This window comes from Podarcis vaucheri, assembly GCF_965113315.1.
Source record: "Podarcis vaucheri genome assembly, chromosome: 2".
NCBI lineage: Eukaryota > Metazoa > Chordata > Lepidosauria > Squamata > Lacertidae > Podarcis > Podarcis vaucheri.
The window spans coordinates 33,017,211-33,039,946 of record NC_138760.1 but is presented as its reverse complement, the minus strand read 5'-3'; the positions used below and the strand labels follow the sequence as shown (position 1 = coordinate 33,039,946).

Below are 22,736 nucleotides of genomic sequence, written 5' to 3'. Positions count from 1 at the left end.
GATCTAGGGGGCAGCTGACCCTCACAACCCCCCTTGGCTACGCCCCATAGCTGTCAACTTTTCCCTTTTCTTGCAAGGAATCCTATTCAGAATAAGGGAATTTCCCTTTAAAAAGGGGAAATGTTGACAGCTATGCTACGCCCATGAACCCCACAAGTGCCACAGGAAAGATCTCAGACGAAAAGGCTGCCCGGGGTGGTGGGAAAACGTCCCTCCCCACTGTATGTGAAAGGGAGAGCTTTGAAGGCGCAGACCGGCCGGCTGAGAGATCAACCGATCCGTGCTTCTTCAGTGCTGCTTGGCGCCGCTTCAGTCAGGGGCTTGCCCACCTTCTTGCAAGCTTTTTGCATGCACCACACGCCCGTTGCATTCCCTCCATGCAGAGAGTCTGCCCTAAAAATCTGAAAAAGAATGGCTAGGTGTTCTGGGCTTAGCCCTCAAGAAACCAGCGAGGTTGAACAAGTATCTATGTGCTTGTATATTTAGATATAGCATCTGACTGGGATTGATCTTTGCAGGCCTCTGTGTACGGCAAGTGCGTTGCCTCCAAGACGACAGGCCACGGGGACCTGAAGAAGGATTCTTGTGCCAAGGAATTTGAGATGCTGATGGACTGCTTCACGAAGAGCGTGAGTCACTTGCATCTCCTTAACTTTGAGAGTGAGGCCAGCATCTTTATTTAGTGCTGCCCTTAGGCTGTGGACTACTACAGAATAAGAGAGCTAGGTCTCCCTCCTTTTTTTATGTTGCTGGAGCTCTAGAGCTGGGTCAAGTAACCCTTTTTCAGCTCAAGAGCTGCATTCCCTTCTGGGCAACCTTCAGAGGGTTGCATGGCAGTGGTGTGCAGAGCCAGAGTAAATATATATATATATATATATATATATATATATATATATATGCAGGTTTTGGTGTCTTCGGGTGTCTTCCCGTGTAAGAGTCGGGGTGTCTGTGCGACGTTTCGACGAGGTCGAAACAGGTCGCACAGACACCCCGACTCTTACACGGGAAGACACCCGAAGACACCAAAACCTGCATTCCTGTACCCGTGAAAATCTACGAAAGCATATATATATATATATATATATGAGAGGAGTAATTAATGTAAATTTTACCTTTGTACCTAGGCTAGGTTCTATGCCCCCTCCCCATAATTCTCTGTGTCTTTCATCCAGGTATTTTCAGAATTCAATGACAGATTCCAGCCAGGCCAGAACATGAGTAGAGTACAAGGCAGGGTCAGTGAGGGGCATGGCCTGGGGAGCAGTCTAAGGGCCAGATAAGAGAGGCTTGGAGGGCCACATTTAGCCCCAGGGCCTAAGGTTCACCACCCCTGCTCTAGGGGGTCTTATTGAGTAACAACCTAAGTAATTGCTATTCACCAGCCTGGGAAGCTTCCTTAAGCCACAGTTCATCCCATAAAAGTAATATGCTGCTTTCTGCAAGGATGAGAACTGAAAATTTTGCACACTCACATTAACGGGAAGTAGTTCTTTGCTGCTATTCTCACAGCCACCAAATAGGATACTGGGTGAGTTCAGGGACTGGAACCTGTGGCCATCCACGTCTTGTTAGTCACAACTTCCATCAGGCCAAAGCAGTGGTCAGGGATTATGGGAGTTGTACAACACTGGAGTGCCATAGGTTCCCCTTTTCCTAAGCTTGTTGTGCTTCTGGCCTGTTCTGCAAGCATCTTAACACTTTGGAGGCTTGCCTCCACACTTGTGGCAGAAGAGGAATACCGTGGCACTTCTGTAGCATTTTCACAGCCCTGTAGCATTTTTTTATTATAAAGAAACACCAATTCAGAGTTGAAATCTGAGAGTCCATGTAGCTTATCTCTGAAAGCATTAATGTTTCTCATTTGGTATAAAATAAACCGTATCTTCTATTTAGCACCACTGGTGCCAGAAATCCCCATGGCTCCGCATATATCTACTATAGAGTATGAATTCACTACTAGCATCTATGATCAAAGGGCCTGCTATCAGAAGCATTCATTTCATGTGGGTGTCCATGTTTTGCAGCAAAAGGAATTTTGACTAAAGCAGCTGCTAAAAAGCAGTTTGTGGTCTTTAAGAGAAACTATTTGCATTAGGCTTTGCCAAGCTGTTTTCCTCCTGATGTTTTGGACTACAACTCCCATTAGGCTGTGCTGCTGTGCTGATGGGAGTTGTAGTCCAAAACATCTGGAGCTCAAATGCATAATTGCAAGGATCTTTGCATGGTAATTACAGGTATCCTGCTTTAAAATGGAGTTTAGCATATTGGAGTCACCCATCAGAAGAGGAAAGGGTTGGCGTACTCCTTTTTTTAAGATCACGTTTTATGGTGCAACATATATATCAACAGATACTTACATAATCCTTAATTAGTGATATGAATCCTAGTGACAATGACTCATCAGAATGTATCATCATTTACAGGCAAAAAGGAATGTAAAGTGAAGTACTGAAGACACACAACTGACTGCAAACCTGGATTTATAGTTGTTTTTTTGTGCTTGATCCACCCATATTGTACCAAGGAGAGAGATTTATTTTTTTTAAAAAAATAAAGTTTGCAACATATGCAGATCTATGGCTGTTCAAATTACACACGTAAACAAGCTTTGTTCAGAACTAATTTTTCTAAGACCCAGTGCATCTGGGTTTTTGATTTAAATATGGTGTAAACATGTTCGGTCCCAGCGCCTGCCAACCTAGCAGTTCGAAAGCACCCCCGGGTGCAAGTAGATAAATAGGTACCGCTTACCAGCGGGAAGGTAAACGGCGTTCCGTGTGCGGCTCTGGCTCACCAGATGCAGCTTGTCACGCTGGCCACGTGACCCGGAAGTGTCTCCGGACAGCGCTGGCCCCCGGCCTATAGATGTGAGATGGGCGCACAAACCCCAGAGTCTGTCAAGACTGGCCCGTTCGGGCAGGGGTACCTTTACCTTTAAACATGTCTGATACACAGTTGGGGGGGGGGCAGGGAGCGAGCAAAATACTACATCATGGACTGGAAGGCATGGAAAGACTATTCAACCAACCTTTTGCACTACAAGAGGATCCCTGTTCTAGTCAATCTGATTATGGAAGTGCTGCAAGCAAGAAGGGCGTGATAAAATTGCACTTTTACCAGAGGTGCCTGGTTGACGAAATATGGAATTAGTAAATAAGCAGCCCTCCTTCTCCAATGCCTGTGGGATAGTTAAATTAGCTGTTAGTATCAATATTGCCCCAAGGATTTACTCGTTCCCTCCCTACTTACAGGAACAAAATGCAAAGTAGAGCACTACAGCTAGAGCTTTGCTCAAGATAGTTGGTTTTTGTTAATTCCAGTTCTTGAAGATTTGGGGCAAGGAAATATGAAGGCCCAGGGTGTCAGGACTCCATAATAGCCTTTGTTAATTTGTGGCGGGAAAACATATTAAAAAATAATAATACCCTGAACCCTGCCGTGTTGAGGAATCTGTAACTGCATGCCTGATTTCCCTTCTGAACATGCATTTCCTAATTGAGGCTTTGAAAAAAAAAATCTAATCAGTGAAACTGCCTAAGGAGAAAAAGGCTTTAAAGGCCAAGGTTACTGAACAGCTTAGTAATCCGCCCACTAGAAGTGCAAAGATTGGTGCAGCATTGTGGCTCCTACTTACCAAAGAAAGCCAGTGAGCCCTTCATCATTGTAGGCATCCAAGGCCAAAGAGCTATGAAGGTTCTTAGGACAATTTTAGACAAGTGTTCAAATCTGGAGTCAAGTCTCCATTTAGATAGGTCTTTTGAGTGGGCCCTGTATCAAAGAACGCTGGATTCATGACTTCTTTTTTTAATGTGGTTGGATGTAAGTAAAAATATTTAAAACTGTCTTTCAACCGAATACCTCTAAATCTATTTTACAAGTGTGCCTCGCAAACTGATTTACGCACAGTATATGTAAAGCATTGGCAGCAAAATGGCTGGAAACAAGCAATGGCCCCCTGGTACTTAGTAAGAACTGAACTCCCGATTCCCCAGATTTATGCTAAACACTCTCAAGTTGATGGCTCTTTGGGTGGCATTTGAGTTCAAGAGAATTTAAGAGACTTCAAACCAAGCCAGGGTCAACAGGAGAGGAAGGGTCACTTCCTTACTGGTGCATATTGGTTGTAGATTAGGAATCACATTCTGTGAAATACAAACGTTATTTGCATCAAGAACAACAAAAGGCTCCAGGTGAAAATGCTAGGATTGACTTTATTTGTTTGTGCAGCCTGTCCATAATCCACCAGGTGCAGTCCACAGCCTCCTTCCCCAGATTTCACTCTCCACAATTGTAGGGAGATGGCTTGTTTAAAATTCAGTTGCTCTATTGAGCATTGTCACAAGTATCTTTGGTCCTTTAGTTACAGAACAGGCACAGCACATGATCACATCGCTCTTGATCAGAAAAAGCCTGACAAGGACATACAGGGACATCTCCATAACCCTTTAATATTAAAGCAACTTTCCTGGTATTTACAAATAGAACACATGTAGAAAGATCATAGAAACATTTAACCCCTTTTTACTTAACAAACAAAACTAAACTGAAGTAACAGCAGTCTCAGCTGTGGCTGAACTGTGCTTTGAGCAGCATTACTACTTGAGGTGGTTGCATGTAATGCTAAACCATGGGTATGAGAACAAACTACAGTAAACCTCTGGTGCAAAAAAGATGCAAGGCTGTGATCAGAAGCTTACACTTCTGGTTTAATGTGGGGTAGCCCACATGATAGCTTCCAGATGTTGATAGATTGTAACTCCCAGCATCTTTGACTATGCTGAGTGGAGCTGATGGGAGTTGCAGTCCAAAATATATGGAAGACACCACATTAGCCACACCTTAATGTTGCATCTGAATCCCACTCTATGATCAACCTTAACTATATAGTTTGTTTAAGCAAGCAAGTTTCTTACCTGAAGTTGGCTGTTCTAGCAAATCATAGTTAAGATTAAACACAGTTTGTTGTGTTCAGGTGATGTTAAAAGTTTTGTTTTTTTTAAAGCTCACATCACAGGAGGGAAATATATACACTCAAGGCTTGCTTAGGTTTGTTCTCGTAACACTAAAGTATGGTTTAGTGATATGTCCAGATCGGCCCAGTGAGTCTTCTGAAGATTAAGGCTATAATGACAATCGTGCTTATGACAAGGCAAAATGTCCCTCAAAGTAGGTTAAGTGGAACCAGCCACATTTCTCCGTCTCCTTTAATGGAGACACATCAAGCACACTTCACAGGCAAGATACGGCAAAGGCAGGATCTAGCTCTGCCTCACTTGTCAAGACTGTGATGGCATTGCTATTGTCCTAATAGCAATGCCATCACAGGTATTTCTGCACCCTAAACCCATAACTGTTCCAGATAAACAGACTGATAGGAGAAAGAGGCCAATTTACAGACTCAAGGACCTTGCTTGTTTATAACAAAACATTCCCACAGTGCCAAATTCTATTATTTCTGCAGCATGGAGAATCTTAGATTAGATGGGACGATACCATCAGCTGTTAGGGGCATCTAAGAGTCAAAAGCTTTCCATTTTCGCCGCATCGTTTGTCAACAGCAAATGCCACAAACCCTACCAGGAGGCCTGAAACCAAGCGGCACTCTGCTCAAGTGCACGACCACCTTTCACAAACGCTTGGACTGCTGGACCAGGTAGGGGTAGCTTTAAACAGCGCTGCCTGCACTTGCCAAATGGAGGAAAGAGGTAGACGCAGGCTGGCCCACTGGAATAACGCCGACTTGGAATCTCTTCGTTTTGCTTCCTTTAAATTGCTTCCTCTTGCAGCAGGTGGCTGGCAGAGTTTTCATGCACAGTATGGTTCCATAATGCACTTGGGATAGGAATGTATTAAAAGCATAAACCTAATATTTGATAGTCGAGCAAGAGGAGGAAATGATGGGCAACCTCTTTATTGCTAACGTGGACCCCTGATGCATCAGAACAGCCGCTTATGAGCTTGTTTAAGGATGCCTCTGACACTAACTAGCTTTGCGTTTCTGGACCCATTAAACTGATAGAATGTCTTCTCACTTGAGACACCCATGAAACTTCTCCCCCCCCCCCTTCTTCCCAAAGGCATATCAACCCATTCCCCAAATAACAGAAGAATCCAAAATTAATTTAAAGGCAGGCGGGGGGAACCTGTGGCCCTCGAGGTGGTGCTGGAATACAACCCCCACTATCCCTTTCCACTGCCCGCGATGGGAACTGGAGTCCAACAACATCTGGAGGGTCCCAGGTTCCCCCTCCCCACTGTAAGGGATGCGAGCGGAGAGGCAGATTTGATCGAGATCAAACGGCAAGCATGAAAACGAGTTCCAGTTCCAAACACACAGAAGTTAAAGGAAATAGTTAAAAGGCAACTGAGCGAGAATAAAATGCAAATGCTTCTTTGGAAAGGTGGCAAGCACAAAGCACTCCAAAACTGAGATGCTCTGCAGGTTAGCCACCAGCAGAAATGAGGAGAAGGGACAAGCTGTTGCAGTACTGAAGTATGAAAGTGGCTGGGCAGCGATGCAGTTTCTTCTTCCCTCAAGATTGCGCCAGTCAAATTTGTCCGGTCCAGATAGAGCTAGCTGATTGAGGCTGCCGACAGTTGCATCTCCAACTGCAGGCAGCTCAGTAACAAGGCATCCCAAAATGTCCCAACGTTTGGTCTCAGTCGTGCAAAGCCTTCCTCTCTCACCCCTCCTCCTCCTCCTCTGCCACAGTTATCTGTTTAATCTGCCGACTATGAAGTGCTTGCTGGGCACCTTCTGCTGCCTGGTTCAAGTGAGTCTCCAGCGCACTGCGGAGGTCATTGACTTTCACATCTGGGAGGGGGTTTAGTCCAATTATCACATCTCCCGTCTCGCTCTCTTCTTCCTCAAGGTCCCGCCTCCTACGGCGCAGGTCTAGATCAGCCTGCAACTTGAGGTCTCTGTTGGGTTTGGCATTTTCATGCTCCCTGGGGGCAAGCCTAGCCTTCTCTGGCTTCACAGCAGAGTCGTGTTCCGACTCCTGTAACTTCTCTGGTTCTTTTCGCTCGCTCTCCAAATCTGGCCCTGGCTCATTGGCACGATGGGGCTGCGGGCTGTGGCCTCCGGCTGCCACCCCCTCTTTACTACCGCCCCCCTGGCCTTGCACTTTACCAATGTGGTCCAAAGGTAACGCCTGCTTCTCTCCAACTTTCTCGACCTTCACAACTCCTGGAACCTCCAGGTTCTCGTGCATGTTCTCGGAGACTTTTGGTTTATGCGCAGGATCTGCTTGCTGTTCTTGATGACGGGGCGCTTCTTTGTTCGCCTCCCTGGCAAGCGGCTCTCTCTCGGAGACTCTTGGAGCAATCTTCTCAGCCGCCACATGAACTTTGGCTGCATCAGGCATCTCTCTTTGACCTACAGCTCTTTGGGCAACCTCAACCATTTTCTGGACATTCTTGATCTTTTCCAGGGCGTTTTGGGCCATTTGAGTATCCTGGCCTTCTTTCAACCCCACAATCTTTAGTTGCTTTTCCTGGTGATGCCCACCAGCCCTGGCTACCTGTGAGTCGCTTCTGACCGGCTCCACTAACTTCCCAGCTTGATTTTTCCCAGCTTGGTGCAGTGAAATCTTCTCAGCCTCATTTGGATGAGCTGCAGGGATTTTAGGTGGAGCTCCAGTAAATTTGCTGTCGGCTTGCTGCTCTCCTGTGGCCTGTTGTCTTCCCTGGCCATTAGAATCTTGGGGGTGGTTGTCAAACCCATGCTGAGGACGATCCAGTCCATTATTTGGTATAATCTTTCCAACGTCTTCAAATTTATCTTCAAGACCATCCTCTCTTTCCTTACCTTTGAGGATAGGCAGGTCAGGTTCTTGGTGTATTTCTGCTGCAGAGAAAAGCAAACAGCTCTTAGTTATTGCACGTTCTAACAAAGGGGAAATCTCCCTACTGCCAACAACCGGGGAGTTCACACAACAGCCTCATAAGGAGGTCACACCATTCCCCACCCCAAATTCTCCCTACCACCGCTCACGTCTGACTGCCATGGTGACCTGGTTAATTCTGAAACTCATAAACAAGGGCAGCAATGTAGTAAAGCAGAGAGGCTCCTCCTAAGCTTCAGGCTTCCTGCAGCTCCGAATGGCTGCAGAGAAACGTGGATGTCTCCCCAAACCCCAATGTCGCCTTTCCTCCACTCCCATCTATCCTCCTGTGGTTTCCAATTACACACAAGTGAGAATTTTCACGCCAGGAAACAGCTTCTGCTATGCTGGCTTCCAGAATGGCTTTGTATTGCTAGATGGAAAGGAGGGAACTGGAGAAGAAGCATTCCTAGGGCAAAGCTGAAGAAATGGGCTTCGTTCATGGTCCACTGGCACCACCCTTCTCAGAGTGGCTCCCTAACCCCTACTAATTCTATTGTTGTTGTTGTTGTTGTTGTTTACCTTGCTTTGGCTTTTCCTCTCCTTCCTCCTCTTGCCTCTGCTGGTGGATCTCCTTGTGCTGCTCCTCAATCACGGCCAGCAACTTTGCTTGCTGATCCAAGAGCTGCTTCTGCTGAACCTGCTGCTCCTTAATCACTTCTAACAAGGCGGCATGGTCCAGTACCTTCTCCTTCCCAGCTTCTAGAAAGAGAGAGGGGAGGGGGGGAAATGGGGCTGGAATGAATGCACCCCAATGCTCTACCATACACAGGAATTCGGAAAGAGTAGTAGTGGGCATGCTACTGCCTCCACAAAACACTTGCATAGCCTTGCACTTATCAGATCTTGAGGTCATAGCTCACTTTGGTACCTATGGCCACGAGAAACCCGATTCCCCAAGCACCTTCTGGAAATAAATTATCATTCTGGGGTCGTTTTCTCTTACCATGTCTTCTTTTGTCTGTACACTGAACACCGGCAATGCACAATGCATTTCAAAGTAGTGAGGGGTAGCTCTTTCCAAAGGGAAGTCGAGTTTGGATCAAAGCGAAATGGAAAACCAAGGCAGGCATAGGGAACGAACTGCGTGACATTCAAAAGGAAGCGGTACTTCAAGTGAGGGAGTTTCAGGCGCGTTGAGATTAAATGGTTTGGGAGCTGTGAAGGAACCAATGAAATCTCAAGAGATTCCAGGATGAGGTGCCCAGTCAAAAGCAAGCCACGGACAGTGTGAAGACTCGAGTACTTGCAAGAAGTTCAAGCTTAAAAACACACAGTGCTTTTTCACAAGCGCCTTCAACGTACACTCTATGTATAAATTCAAATCCTGGAGGTTTAGGGTTAAAAGTTGCAATTTATTTTGATCCATACCTGCAACTAGCTTTTTAATCTTGGCTGTTTCAGTCCCATTGTGAAGCAGAAGGGAAAAAGACATTATGAAACCATGGTGCTTTTTTTTTTTTTTGTAGAACAAAAAAAGAAAACAAGTAATCAAACGTATAGACATGTACCGCAAGGAGATTTTTTATGGAAAATACAGGTCTTTTTATTTCAGGCTGATCTTAACTCAAGCCAGCTTTCAGACGGAGGACTAGGAGACATCCTACAGTGGGTCACACGGTGACTCAGGCAGCCTATTCTCCTCAGTGTAAGCAGACAAGTCATTCTCAGGTAGTCGGTCTGTTTTCTCCTACACAAACCTTGAATATTGGCTGCCTATTGGCTTCCTGCTGGCTCCCTTCTACTCCTCTTCCAATCTCACAATGGGTGCTTCTTGGGCTAAGGCAGTGTTTCCCAAACTTGGGTCTCCAGCTCTTTTGGGACTACAACTCCCATCATCCCTAGCTATCAAGACCAGTGGTCAGGGATGATGGGAACTGTAGTCCAAACACAGCTGAAGGCCCAAGTTTGGGAAACACTGGGCTAAGGGAAGAAAAGCCACTTCCCTGTTGACTGGAACCGACCGTCTAAGCAGGAATTACTGCCTGCCATCCAAAGGGACAACGTAGCCAGAGTCAATTCAGGCACCTTTCCCCCTGCCTAAGTTTGAACTGCACACTAGGCCTCATCCAAACCACCTTGCATGTGTGGACCCAGCTCCGTGTTGCATACCTGAGCAGACACACCCACAGGATAAGATATTGAGATCATTTCCCTTCTTCTTCTTTTGTCCTTTCTCTAATCAATAATTTTATTTATTTGTGTTTCTGATATAATTCCATGTCAACAAAATGTAGACAAAAATACAGTCGTACCTTGGATCCCAAACACCCTGGAACTCAGACGTGTTGGCTCCTGAACGCCACAAACCCGGAAGTGATTGTTCCGGTTTGGAAACGTTCTTTTGGAACCCGGACGTCTGACTGGGCTGCCACAGCTTCTGATTGGCTGCAGGAGCTTCCTGCAGCCAATCAGAAGCCGTGATTTGGTTTCCGAACGTTTTGGAAGTCAAACGGACTTCCGGAATGGATTACGTTCGACTTCCAAGGCACGACTCTAATACAATAAGAAAAGAATCTCTAAAATAAAAAAGAGGTTGCAATTTAAGATTTTCAAGAATAGACCAAAAAAACCCCAAGCCCATAAAACATTACTTAACCAACTTCCTATCCTCTCCTTCCATGGTTCCTTTCATCTCCTCTTCTTCCCGCGTTTCCTTGGTTCACTCCATTTATCATAACTACTTTTATAAACTTTAGTTATTTCTTAGTTATTTATAAGTTATTTCTTATTATCTTGCCATCCTGCTAGGTAGATTGTTTATTTATAATACTTTTTCATATATTTAATAAGCAATATTCAGTCCTCCTTATATCTTTCATCATTTTGATTTCTTATTCTAGTGGTCATTCTTGCAAGCTCTGCCTATTCTAACAGTTTAATGTGCCAGTCTTCGTTTGTTGGTACCTTGTCTGTTTTCCATTTTTGGGCTAGTAACACATGGGTGGCTGTTTTCACATACAGGAACAAATTTCTCTCTTTTTTTGTGACTTCTGTTGTTATTAACCCCAGCTTCTGGATTTTTAGGAAAGGATTTTTTAAACTTTTTTTTTAGTTCATTTTAGATCATTTCCCAGTACCTTTTAATTATGCTACACAACCACCACATGTGATAGAAGGTTCCTACTTCTGTCTTACATTTCCAGCAATTACCCTTTATTGATTTTGACATTTTTGCTAGTGTATTTGGTGTCAAATACCACCTATGCTGCAACTTCATAAAATTCTCTCTTAATCTGTAGCATGCTGTAAACCTTATATTTACTTTCCACAGTAATATTTACTTATATTTATATTTACTTTTGAGAGGGGGAAAGTGGGTTGCTTTTTGAGAAGATGAATGACACTGGGGGAAGGTGATCTGCAGGCAACCAGAAGCGAGCGTTCTCAACTTTTCAAAAGCACTTGACGAATCTGGTGTTTGGAAATACGTGCATTTGCACCCCTCCATATGCACAGATTCATGAAAGTATGCCATGGTTTAAAACTTGAAACGAGCGATGCTGGGAGGTTCCACTTTGTCAGGAAATCACAGCCATGCTCAATTCCTTGTGCCCATGGGTATGTAGAGAATATTTGGAGCTCCTCTTTGAGAAGGCACTCTGCGCATGTTTAAATGCAATCTTTTTGTATGTGCTGTACAAGTCTGACATGGGGAGGGAGCAGGGTTTAAAAACTGTGACACCCTCATCTCAAAAGCACACCAGCCTTGCCTAGGAATCTCTCTTATTCAGGCTCGGCGATTACGAAAGATACTTCTACATAGCGTGATCACTATTGTCACGTAGGAATTCATGTAAGAGAACACGCTTTCTTACTGTTAACTCCCTATAGCTTTTACCCATCTTTCCCCTTACATATTTGCTAATGAGACACCTGCCAGCTTACCTTTCCTACATGGAGGTCACACTGACCATATATTACCTTATTTAGAACCCTCAGCTCGTAGCTTACTCTCAGGGCTCTTGCTACTTCCTAATTAAGGTTGCTAGCTATGCTCTGTTTGAGCAGGAATGCCACCGATTCTAGAAGAGTGCTCTGCGGCACACCACCAATGTTCCCTTCGCTGAGAACAGTCCCAGTTTCCACATCACAGGCTCAAAACATCTCCACTGTGATAGCAAACCTATCCCTGTGCACCACTAATCCACAGACCTCCTGCCAGCAATGTATGGAAGTCTAGAACATGACATGGAACATAGGAAGCAACCTTACACTGAGCCGGACCGCTGGTTCGTCTAGTTCACTACTGCCCACACTGACAGGCAGCAGTTGTGCAGGGTTTCAGGCAGGGATCTCTCTAAGCTCTACCTGCAGGTGCTGGGAACTGAACCTGGGGTTTTCTGCATGCAAAACAGATGCTTTGCCACTGAGCTACTGTCCTGCAAGATGGGATTGGGTGCAAAGCTAATTGCCCCAGAGAGTTACACTGAAATGGGAGAGTCAAGTGCTTTGGACTGATAAAGGGACACAATCTTTTCCATGCGATTGCCGGGAGCTGCTCTGCCCAGAATCTCCTTATTTGTCAGAGGCATCCATACATGAGAGGACTGGCAGAGAGCACATCTAATTCTAGGAAGCCCCCATTTTTCTGTCGTATCAGATTTCCACAGTAACAGCTTAAAAGCTCAGACCAGAGGACTTCCAGCAAGGACCTGCTCTGAGGTTATGCTTCACTCACCAGATCAGCAGAGCCCGAGGCTGTGTGTTTTGACTAAGAAAGAGCTCCTGTGTCCAAGAGCAATCTCTGTGTCAGTGGCCTTTAAAAGCATTGCAAGGGAAAGGGAGGGGAGAAACCAGCAGCGGAAAGGAGAGAATCTCCTGTATCCAAGGAATATCTTCCCCCTTGCTTACAGAGAAACAAAAGAACGAGAGAAACTCCACTTGTTTCAGGCCATCAGAAGACTGCCAACTACCAGCAAAGGAAGACCTGGTTCCATCATGGGCTGAGTAAGGTCCAGCAGCTCAGCCTCGCTTGCTCTAGGGATCCCCAGTGGTTCTGCTGCCTGGTGATAACCAGGGAAGAGCAAGAATGAAGGTGGCAAATAGTGCCTGAATAAACCTGGGCACCATGTGACTATTGTATACAAACTTTCTTGGGACTGGACTGTGCAAATCTTTCGTGAGCTGCTCTGGGAGTCTCTCGGGGCTATAAAGCAGGATAACAGCATGATAAATCAATCCAGGTGCAGACTGCTTGGAGCAAGGGAGCGGACTTTTTTTTCCAGGGGCGCTGTTCCCCTTTCAGAGCAACCTTGAATAGAGAGAGGAGTGTGCTCTCCATTACAAGCAGGGGCGGCTATTTTCTCCCGGAAGCGCTATCGCTTTCACAGTTGGCTTACGGCACCGGTGGGATTGTGGTGCCCAGGTGGCTGCAGCCTCAGATTACAAACTTCCAAGATTACGCCAAGGCAAGATGACCTGGCCTTGCAAACCTAGCCTTGATTGGGTTGTTCCTTTCTTTCACGGAAACTACGAGCTGAGCACACACACATACACGCACACCAAGGGCTGCTGGGGAGGCAGATGGGAGCCCCAGAGTGTGCATCTGGGGGGCAGAGCAAGGACATCGCTTACCCTCCAGCTTGCTGTCTGCATTCTCCTCCGCATTACGAAGCTCCCTCTGCTCCGCTTGGGCTGGCTCCGGCCTCTCTGGAGCAGGCAGCTCCCTTTTTTCACCTGTATACCAGGGACAGACAGACAGACACTCCTTGATGGGGAAAGGAAAGCGACAGATGTTCTCTGCCTCTCCACCCCCACCTCCCCTCCCCACGCCGCTTTTATCCAACTTGATGACTGCAGAAAAAGTCATAAAAATATTTAACAGTGCTAGAGCCTGCTGGCAGCAAAACCAGGGCTAACTGCCTGAGCCCATTGAAATGCAAACCCTAACCCTACAGAGCTTCGCAGTGGGCACTTAGCAATGTGGCACCTGTCGAGCTCTTCTAGCCCTGGGTCCCTGGTGAGCAGCTCAGCACAGCACCTGATGCTTTCGCAAGCGAGCAAGCTACTGCGAAGTAGATAATGCAGGATCTGACAGTGCCAGGCAATTCGTTGCACGCACCCCAGCAATGACTAAAAGAGGCGAACCGATCCAGCCACACTTACAATGCAGGCAGTGGCTGAGCAGGGGGCCTGAGAACTCTTCACTGGAAAATTCCCTTATATAAAGACTCATTAAAAGCGAGGTACAGTGGACACTTGGGTTGCAAACATGATCCGTGCGGGATTCACGTTTGCAACCCACAGCGGCGTGTCTGCACACGCGCAGGTTGCGATTCGGTGCTTCTGTGCATGCGCAAAGTGCGATTTAGCGCTTCTGCACATGCGTGACTGCCGAAACCCGGAGTTAACCCATTCCGGTACTTCAAGGTTTCGGCAGTCCATAATCCGAAAAAATGCAACCTGAAGCGTCTGTAACCCAAGGTATGACTGTACAAAGGAAGCAAATCCTTTTTATTTCACTCGAGATGGCAGAAACTGTGTTGTCTTGCTGTAGGATGTGGATCTTTATCTTTTCCTTTTTTTGGCATGGGCAGGAGGAAAATGCCAGTGCAAATTAGGCTCTGGGGATGGGCGGGCAGAGGTCATGTGGCGAGAGGGGTTAGCTATGGATAAGCACCAGGAAAGGGAAAGCAAGTGATTTATTGAGCCTTTGGACGCTCCGGCTGTGTGCAACTCAGGTGCCCCTGCAGCCAGCGGTGCCCTCTTCCAGAATTCTGCGACAACAGCCAAGCGCTGCACTGATTTGCGGTTTAACTGCAGAAATGCAAAATATCTCAGGGTCCCAAGGGATAAAAACGAACTCCCTGGGAAGATGCAGGGGGAAGGAACTTACCTGTCTCAATCTCCTTCTCAGGTTGCATCTTTTCCTTCAAGTGTTCAGCTTGCTGCAGGCGGGAGCCATCCCTCTCGCCATGCTTGTCCAGCTGGATGTCTTTGTAAGGGGGGCGTTCATCCTCGTGTGCAGGAGGCTTGGGTTCCTTCCCTGGATGGTCCTCCACCTTTTTCTGGCCACCTTCTCCCTTTGCCTGTTCAGGAACGGGCTTCCGCTGTGCCTCTTCCTGCTCCTTCCCCAACACAGCATTCCCCTCCGCCAGGTCGTTCTTCTTGGCTGGCGGCCGCTTGTCTTCAGGCTCCTCGTGGTCCTGGCCCTCATCCACCAAGACCTGGTCATGTGGCACCGGGGGCTCGTGGCGGTGGGCTTCTCCTACAGGCTGTGCAATGCCTGTGGGGAGAGAAGGAAGATGGGTCAGCCAGCAAAGAGCAGAGGATGCACTGCAAAGGAAGGTGTCACTCCCTGCTATCTCATCTACCTGGCTGAAGACGAAATTAAACTAGAATTAGGAACTACAGGAAGAGCTGTGGAATTGGCTAAGTTCACAGACAGTCTCTCACTTTCCCCAGCTCCAATTCTAAATTACCTTGGTCAGGCCGGTCCAGCTGCACCTCCTCTTTCGGCTTCTCCTTCTCGCCTCTCTTTGGCACATCCATGGGATCCAAGATCTGTGCCTTTTCCAGCTCTTCATTCCCATTCTGCAATTTGGGTTTGTCGCGGCCATCGGCTGCTTCTTCAATGGCTGGTTTCTGGTCTGAAAAGGGTGGAGATGGTTAAGCGAGCAAGGAAGGCCAAGATTCTTGCACTGCTGAGCTGGCTTAGGCCAAATTGTGCATTGCACAGGAGATCTGCAACTGGATCTCCTCTTGCTTTCTGCTCTTAATTAAATGCAGCTGTGCAGGAGAGGTATTGACAATTTGATTGGAGCAGCAATGCGGTTTGACCCTTTTCTCTTGCACCCCTGATCTAAATTCCACTCTACTGCTATTTGACCTAGGGTAGGTGGGGGAGGACTACAAGTCAAACAGAAACTAGAGGAAGCAAATTTGGGGGAATTGCATCGGAGCTCCCCACACTTCCCTTGTGCCTTTTCAGTTGTTTAACAGCTCTCCACCCACCCACATGCTGCATTTCATTGAACAAGTAAACATTGGGCGATCTGGTCATGGATTTCCTCCATTCACCTAAATCCCCCCCCCCCCCCCGTGCTGCACTTAAAGGTAAAGGTAAAGGGACCCCTGACCATTAGGTCGTCATGGCTGATTCTGGGGCTGTGGCGCTCATCTCGCTTTACTGGCCGAGGGAGTCGGCGTACAGCTTCCGTGTCATGTGGCCAGCATGACTAAGCCGCTTCTGGCGAACCAGAGCAGCGCACGGAAACGCTGTTTACCTTCCCACCGGAGCGGTACCTATTTATCTACTAGCACTCTGACGTGCTTTCGAACTGATAGGTGTGCAGGAACAGGGACTGAGAAACGGGAGCTCACCCCGTCATGGGGATTCGAACCGCCAACCTTCTGATCGGCAAGCCCTAGGCTCTGTGGTTTAACCCACAGCGCTGCACTTACTAAGAACAAATGAGATGCTGCTGCTGGAGCCACTAGATGGCAGCATTGCTCTTGCTCATTTGCATTCTGTGCATGTCAAGCAGCAGGACAGGCACAGTGAAGAAGCCAGGCATGGCCAAGGGAACTCACCTGCTGGGGTTAGCAACCAGGAGGAAACATAACAGGGGATTGGCTTACACGGCCTCCACAATAAAAAGGGCAGAGGAAGAAAACAGTCACAGCAGGCGAGGAAGATATAGCAAGCACACACACACAAAAAAAGGAATCCCCAGATGGGAGAGGACCAAGAAAGCTTGAAAAGCTGCCAGAAAGAAACACAAGCGGCAGTTTGGGGGCCTGTTAATTCACTGCATCCTCCTGTAGGAATCGCCAGCAGATCCCTCTCTGCTTGCAAAGATCATTGCACAAAACAAACAGCATAGCTAGAAAGCGGGGAACGGGGGGCGCACACAGCAGGCTCCAGTCTTTCCCAATAATACCTCGGTTTAAAGCCTGCAATTACCCTAGATTACCACTCTGCAGGGAGGCAGCCTGCAGCAAACAAGAGAGAGAGAGACTCCTGCCCTGGTTTAAAAAAAGCCAAACCTCTGCAGGCCGAACCCTCGGCTCCCTTCATCAAGAGATGCACACGAGGGGGGCATACCCATCTCGCTCGCAGCTGCTTTTTGGTCAAATGGTAAGTACCACCAACCACCACCCCTTGCCAGGAAAGCAACAAACCAGCCTTTCCCAGCCTGCTGCCTTCCAGCTGTGCTCGCTGGGCCTTGTGGAACCAGTCTAAAACATCTGAAGGGCACCAGGTCAGGGAAATTGCCATAAGACGTTGCATTTTCCTACCCAGTCACCAGGGGCCCCGAGGATGCAGTTCTGCAAGCAGAGCAGAGCTTGCCCTGACTGTTCTCTCGCTCCTGGCAGCAGCTGAAATCGCGCCAAGCATTTCCTGCACGGTTAAGTCTGAAATAGACATTTTCACACTTACACTCCACCCTGTGCCATTTTCACTCTCGCCTCCTCCTGGGAATTAAAACTCTGCTTACACCTACGCTTCCAAGCGGGGGCAGAGGACTTCCAGCAGGTATACGGAGGTAGTTTTGAGAAGCTGGGAGCAGCGAGCGTCCAATTTGCTCCGGGTGAAGTCTCCAGAGACTCCCAGCCTGTGTATGCGTGCAAATGACCGTGGGGTGTGTGCCAAACTAGGTCTTGGACTCAGGTGAACTAAAAACCAGCTTTGCCCTGCGCAAAGTAAGTAACCAATAAGAGCCCTGCTAGATCAGCTGAAATGCCCATCTAATTCCATGTCCTGTTCTCACACGGTCTAACCAGAAGCTTCTGAGATGCCCACAAATAGGATCTGAGTGCAAAAGCACTCCCTGCACCTAAGATTCCCGGAGAACGGTATTTGCCTCCAGCAGCATTATCCCCCATGAAAGGAGGTCCTCCACTCTGAGTGGGCTCACCTCTTTGCTCCTGCCCAATTAAATCACACCGCTGCCCAAAGGGAGAATGCAAGGCAATCAGAGGGTGCTGATGCTCCTTCTTGTGTCACTACTTGCACGTTCAGAGGTAGCAGGTGAACAGGCAGTGAGAATAAGGAGCAGCTGTGTCAGGAGGTTCTGGGGGTCGCTGTGGGGCAGGGGGCTGCAGCAGTGTGCAGCCTTGGCAGATGCCCAACAATGGCAACCTAACACTAGCCCTGCTTTCCAGGGGAAATCCTTCTCCCCTCACCCAGCAAGGAAATAGAGAAGATGCATGTGTGCATAGCTGAATAAGTGTGTTTATTTCTGTGGTGTGAGCATGCAGGGAGTTAGGGCTATGTACACGCTGCATTAGAAATAAAGACCCTTATAAACACACAAAGTTAATCAATGTGCATACATTTGTTTATTTTGCATGATTTATTCTGCTTGTGCTATTCAGGAGAGGAAATACAGATTTAAACAAGGCAACGAAGTCTCACCACCCCCTGGAAATACTACTTAGCCGTCTCCCCTCAGGATTTGCAATTTCACCCAGACACAATGATCCTAACTTTTCTTCACAGTCTAGTCTCCACAATCCTAGCAACTAGAAACCTGTAATATAGGAGAAATGGAAAAGCTAAGAATAGCACGGATGCTGAATTCTTTAGGTAAAGGTAAAGGGATCCCTGACAGTTAAGTCCAGTGATGGACGACTCTGGGGTTGCGGCGCTCATCTTGCTTTACTGGCCGAGGGAGCTGGCGTTTGTCCACAGACAGCTTCCGGGTCATGTGGCCAGCATGACTAAGTCGCTTCTGGTGAAACCAGAGCAGTGCATGGAAATGCCATTTACCTTCCTGCCGGAGTGGTACCTATTTATCTACTTGCACTTTGACGTGCTTATGAACTGCTCGGTTGGCAGGAGCAGGGACCGAGCAACGGGAGCTAGGCTCTGTTGTTTAGACCACAGCGCCACCCAATACCAAATTCTGCACAAAGATAGTGGGATATCAGAACACACATAGTTCAGCACATCTAGGCCAAATTCTTACCCTGTGTCTGGATGTGCCACTTCAAATTGCAGGTGGGGATTTACAGAAACTTTAAGCATCATAGCTAGCATGACAAGGATGAGGGGTTTGGCCTAGCGTTCTCCCAGAAATGTTGCTGTTTTATGTGTAGGAGTCTTTTTTTCTCAAGGGAAACCATTTCACTATTTGAGCTCCCACCTGCCATCTGAAGTGGTACTGCTCAGTTTTACCACCTCTGTGAGAAGAAGGGCTCTAGGCAACAGAATGCAAGCCAGGTAAGAGGTGGCAGGAACTGGCACAAAACACCCACAGAGAGCTTGGGGGAAAGCCCCCAAGGTGCACATGAAAGCAAGTCGGGGAATAATTTTGCAAAGAAGCACAGTCACGTGAAACCAACTGCTGCTTGGCTCAGAGGGTCGGGCTACTGGTATTGCTTCCTCCTCTGCTCCGCAGTCTGGAATTGTGTCCCAGAGGCAACGTGTCCCAGAGGCAAATGTCTCTGAGAAAGAAGAGAGCAGGGCCCCTGGCACAGTGAGAACGTTCAAAGTGAAGAGAAACTGTTGGGGGTGGAACTACACAACCAATACAGGCATAGGAACACAGGAAGGTACCTTAGACCAGGCATAGGCAAAATCGGCCCTCCAGATGTTTTGGGACTACAACTCCCATCATCCCCAGTTAACAGGACCAGTGGTCAGGGATGATGGGAATTGTAGTCCCAAAACATCTGGAGGGGCGAGTTTGCCTATGCCTGCCTTATACCAAGTCAGACCATTGGGTCCATCTCGCTCAATTCTGTCTGCACTGACTGGCAGTGGCTTCTCCAGGAATCAAAGCAGGGATCTCTCCAAGCCATACCTGGAGATTGAACCTGGATCTTCTGATTGGAAGGCAGACGTTCCACCATTGAGCTAGAGCCCTTTCCAGCAGCACAGAATGACCAAACTCTTACTTCAAAGCTTTGCTGCCCTGGCCCCTTTGAGGGGGTCAGAGGAACCTGGCAGGTTGGGAAGTTTGATAAAGCCTTGTAGAAGCTGCCAGATAAGCCAAGACAGAATTGGGTGGGCTACAGGAACCTAGGCAGAATATGGGCAGCACAGATTTCTCAATTCCCTAGTACTTGTAACCCAACAGGTGGTGGACTCTCCTTCCTTGGAGGTTTTTAAACGGAGGTTGGGTGACCATCTGTTATGGATGCTTTAGCTGAGATTCCTGCATTGCAGAGGTTTGGACTAGATTACCCTTGGGATCCCTTCCAACTCTTAAGATTCTATTGTTTCCCTGTGGTCTTGTGTTTACAGCCGGAAATGGAGCTCACAACATTTTGCACAGAAATGAAGGCAGAGGACCTGCAAGACTCTGCTCAGCTCCCGCGCTGCTGAAAGCCAACACTTAGCAATCAGAAGAAGTTATGCAAATTTCTAAAAAGTCGCTGTATTTTCATATTTTCTCTCTGTTGAACAGTTTATCAGCTTTTGCCCACATAACTTGGATATTTGGGGGTTGGAGGTGGTAAGGAACAGAGGCCTAAAAGGAGGAGCAAATGCAGTATGGATTTAAAAGGAGAGGAACGGCCAAGAAGACTGGCACCAGGAACCATCAAGGAGCATGGAGGATACCTAAGTTCTCTGATCTTCGGAAGCCCGATCCTCTAGTGCTGAGGCCCACTGGCCACATGAAACGTCTCCTTTTGTTATCTACATGCGCTTGGAAGCTTGCTGCATTGCTGCTTCCTAACATACGTAAAACAGGGCATGTAATCTTCCCAACACCATGGCATATGCTCCACCACCCAAAAGGCCCACATAGGAAAAATACTGTGCATGGACCAGCCCTAAGTCATGGAGACACACTGCCCAATAGGCATTCTTTTGCCATATAGTGGAATTTGCTTTAAACAAAAATTAATGCATTTGATTTTACATAAAGCTAAGCAAACTCCCTGCCTTGTCTGCAGTCCCACAGACTTCAAGGACCTTCTTCTCCCCAGCCCTTAAAAGGGGGTGGGGGGCGACGACTGTGATTATGAATAACTTTGGAGAAACCTTGCTGTGCAGCTGCAAGGCCAGAGGTTTGGACAGAAGTTTGCTAGTTACATTCCGCACCAGTAAACACACCCAAAGCATTAATAAAGTAACGCCACTGAGACTCCCACCTTATCAGAGGGGGAATAGAAAACTAAAAAGAAACAGAGAATGTTCTCTATATTTCCTGCATTTCACAGGAGTTTAGGCGGGCAACCTGTACAAAATAAAGCTTGCGGCCGCCCAGCATTCCAGAGCAGGTGAAAAGACCAAGGTCTCGGTGATAAAATTAAATTCCTTGCAGAAGCTTTTGCAGTTTGTAGCAATGGCCGATCCAGGGATAGCCACCAAGTTACAAATCTAACAGGAAGACAGACAGACAGACAGACAGACAGACAGACACACACACACACACACACACACACACACACACTTTCTCTTTCTCTACACACACACAGTGCAAAACAAAAGGAGAGAGATAAAATTCTCCACTCTGTAATAAGACAAAGTTGCCTCTAAGCCGTCATTTTCTCAGCAGGAAGCAAAATTAAGTTCATCATCAGGGCGTGAATTAATGGCCTCTCACGCTGCTTGGAAATCTATAAGGGGCTATATGTGGTTTGCAGAGAACCATTTTGCCCAGGATGTGTAATAATCGCTGAAACTGTAGAGTCGCCCTTGTGGTCCCTTTGGATAATGTTACAGTAATGCTGTGCCTCTTAATGTTTTATGAGGGGTGCTGGGCTTAACAGGAAAAGGCGAAGAGGCTGTAAAAGCTTCTTGGCTTACAAAAACAACAGAATATATATATCTCAGGGCTAAAGAGTTGGGCGGGCAAAGCGTGGAGAGGGGAGGAGGAAGGAAAAACCCCAAATGTTGGGAGCATGCCCAAATGCTGAAGACTGAATGATGGTGCGCACAGAGCCAGCCCAAGCTAAATCATACTACTCTGTCTGCATTGCAACATGGGTGAGGAAGGGGACATTTCTCACGGGCTTTCGAAGTGTCCCCATTTATTTTAATGGTTCACGAATCGGTCTCTCTGGGACCTAATAAAATCTCATCATGAGCAACCCTAAAAGCTTTTCCTTTTCCCTCTCCAAGAAATCTGACTAGGATAGCAGCAATGTTCCCAGGAAGGTGTGGCTTGCGCCAGATTCCTGCCCACAGCTCCTGCTGCATTACAGCCGATTCAGGCATCTAAGATAGCGTAACCTGATCAAACCGGTTTGTGTTATTGGACAACTTGGGAGAGCATTAATGGGACATAGAGCTGGAAAACATTTCAACCAGTGTTCTCTAAAAAACAAACAAACCCAGAATAACTCCTTGCTGTTCAGAAATTATCTTTCCTCATAAAGCAGAAAAGGAACAGTTTAGCTGGGCAGTCTGAGAAGCAATTTACTATATGTGGTGGAAGAAATGTTAGGGACTAGGAAAGAAGGCTGATCACCAAAGAATTGATGCTTTTGAATGATGGTGCTGGAGGAGGCTCTTGAGAGTCCCATGGACTGCAAGAAGATCAAACATATCCATTCTGAAGGAAATCAGACCTAAGTGCTCACTGGAAGGGCAGATCCTGAAGCTGAGGCTCCAATACTTTGGCCACCTCATGAGAAGAGAAGACTCCCTGGAAAAGACCCTGATGCTGGGAAAGATGGAGGGCACAAGGAGAAGGGGATGACAGAGGACGAGATGGTTGGACAGTATTCTCGAAGCTACCAACATGAGTTTGACTAAACCGCGGGAGGCAGTGGAAGACAGGAGTGCCTGGCGTGTTCTGGTCCATGGGGTCACGAAGAGTCAGACACGACTAAACAACAACAAAAGACTGAGGAAAGTGTACAAAGGAAACTGCATAAACATCTACTCATTTCACAGGCAGCAAAACTGCAGTTTAAGGTGAGCATCCTACAGTATCATTTGACATA

General features: G+C 47.2%; 1 protein-coding gene across 2 annotated transcripts in view; it reads right to left on the bottom strand.

Annotated features, from left to right (window-relative positions):
* Positions 1–4,191: 4,191 nt before the first annotated feature.
* SLC38A10 (solute carrier family 38 member 10) overlaps positions 4,192–22,736 on the bottom strand; it is a 79,849-nt gene continuing 61,304 nt past the window's right edge. The window contains exons 12-16 of one of the 2 annotated variants that reach the window (XM_082212411.1): positions 15,311–15,478; positions 14,725–15,114; positions 13,464–13,565; positions 8,409–8,588; positions 4,192–7,849 (exon numbers count right to left, since the gene is read on the bottom strand). In XM_082212411.1, the coding sequence (XP_082068537.1) occupies positions 6,684–7,849; positions 8,409–8,588; positions 13,464–13,565; positions 14,725–15,114; positions 15,311–15,478 (2,006 nt within the window). In that variant the 3' untranslated portion in view covers positions 4,192–6,683. The remainder of the gene's footprint in view (positions 7,850–8,408; positions 8,589–13,463; positions 13,566–14,724; positions 15,115–15,310; positions 15,479–22,736) is intronic. The other variant, XM_082212412.1, reaches the window with a different exon arrangement.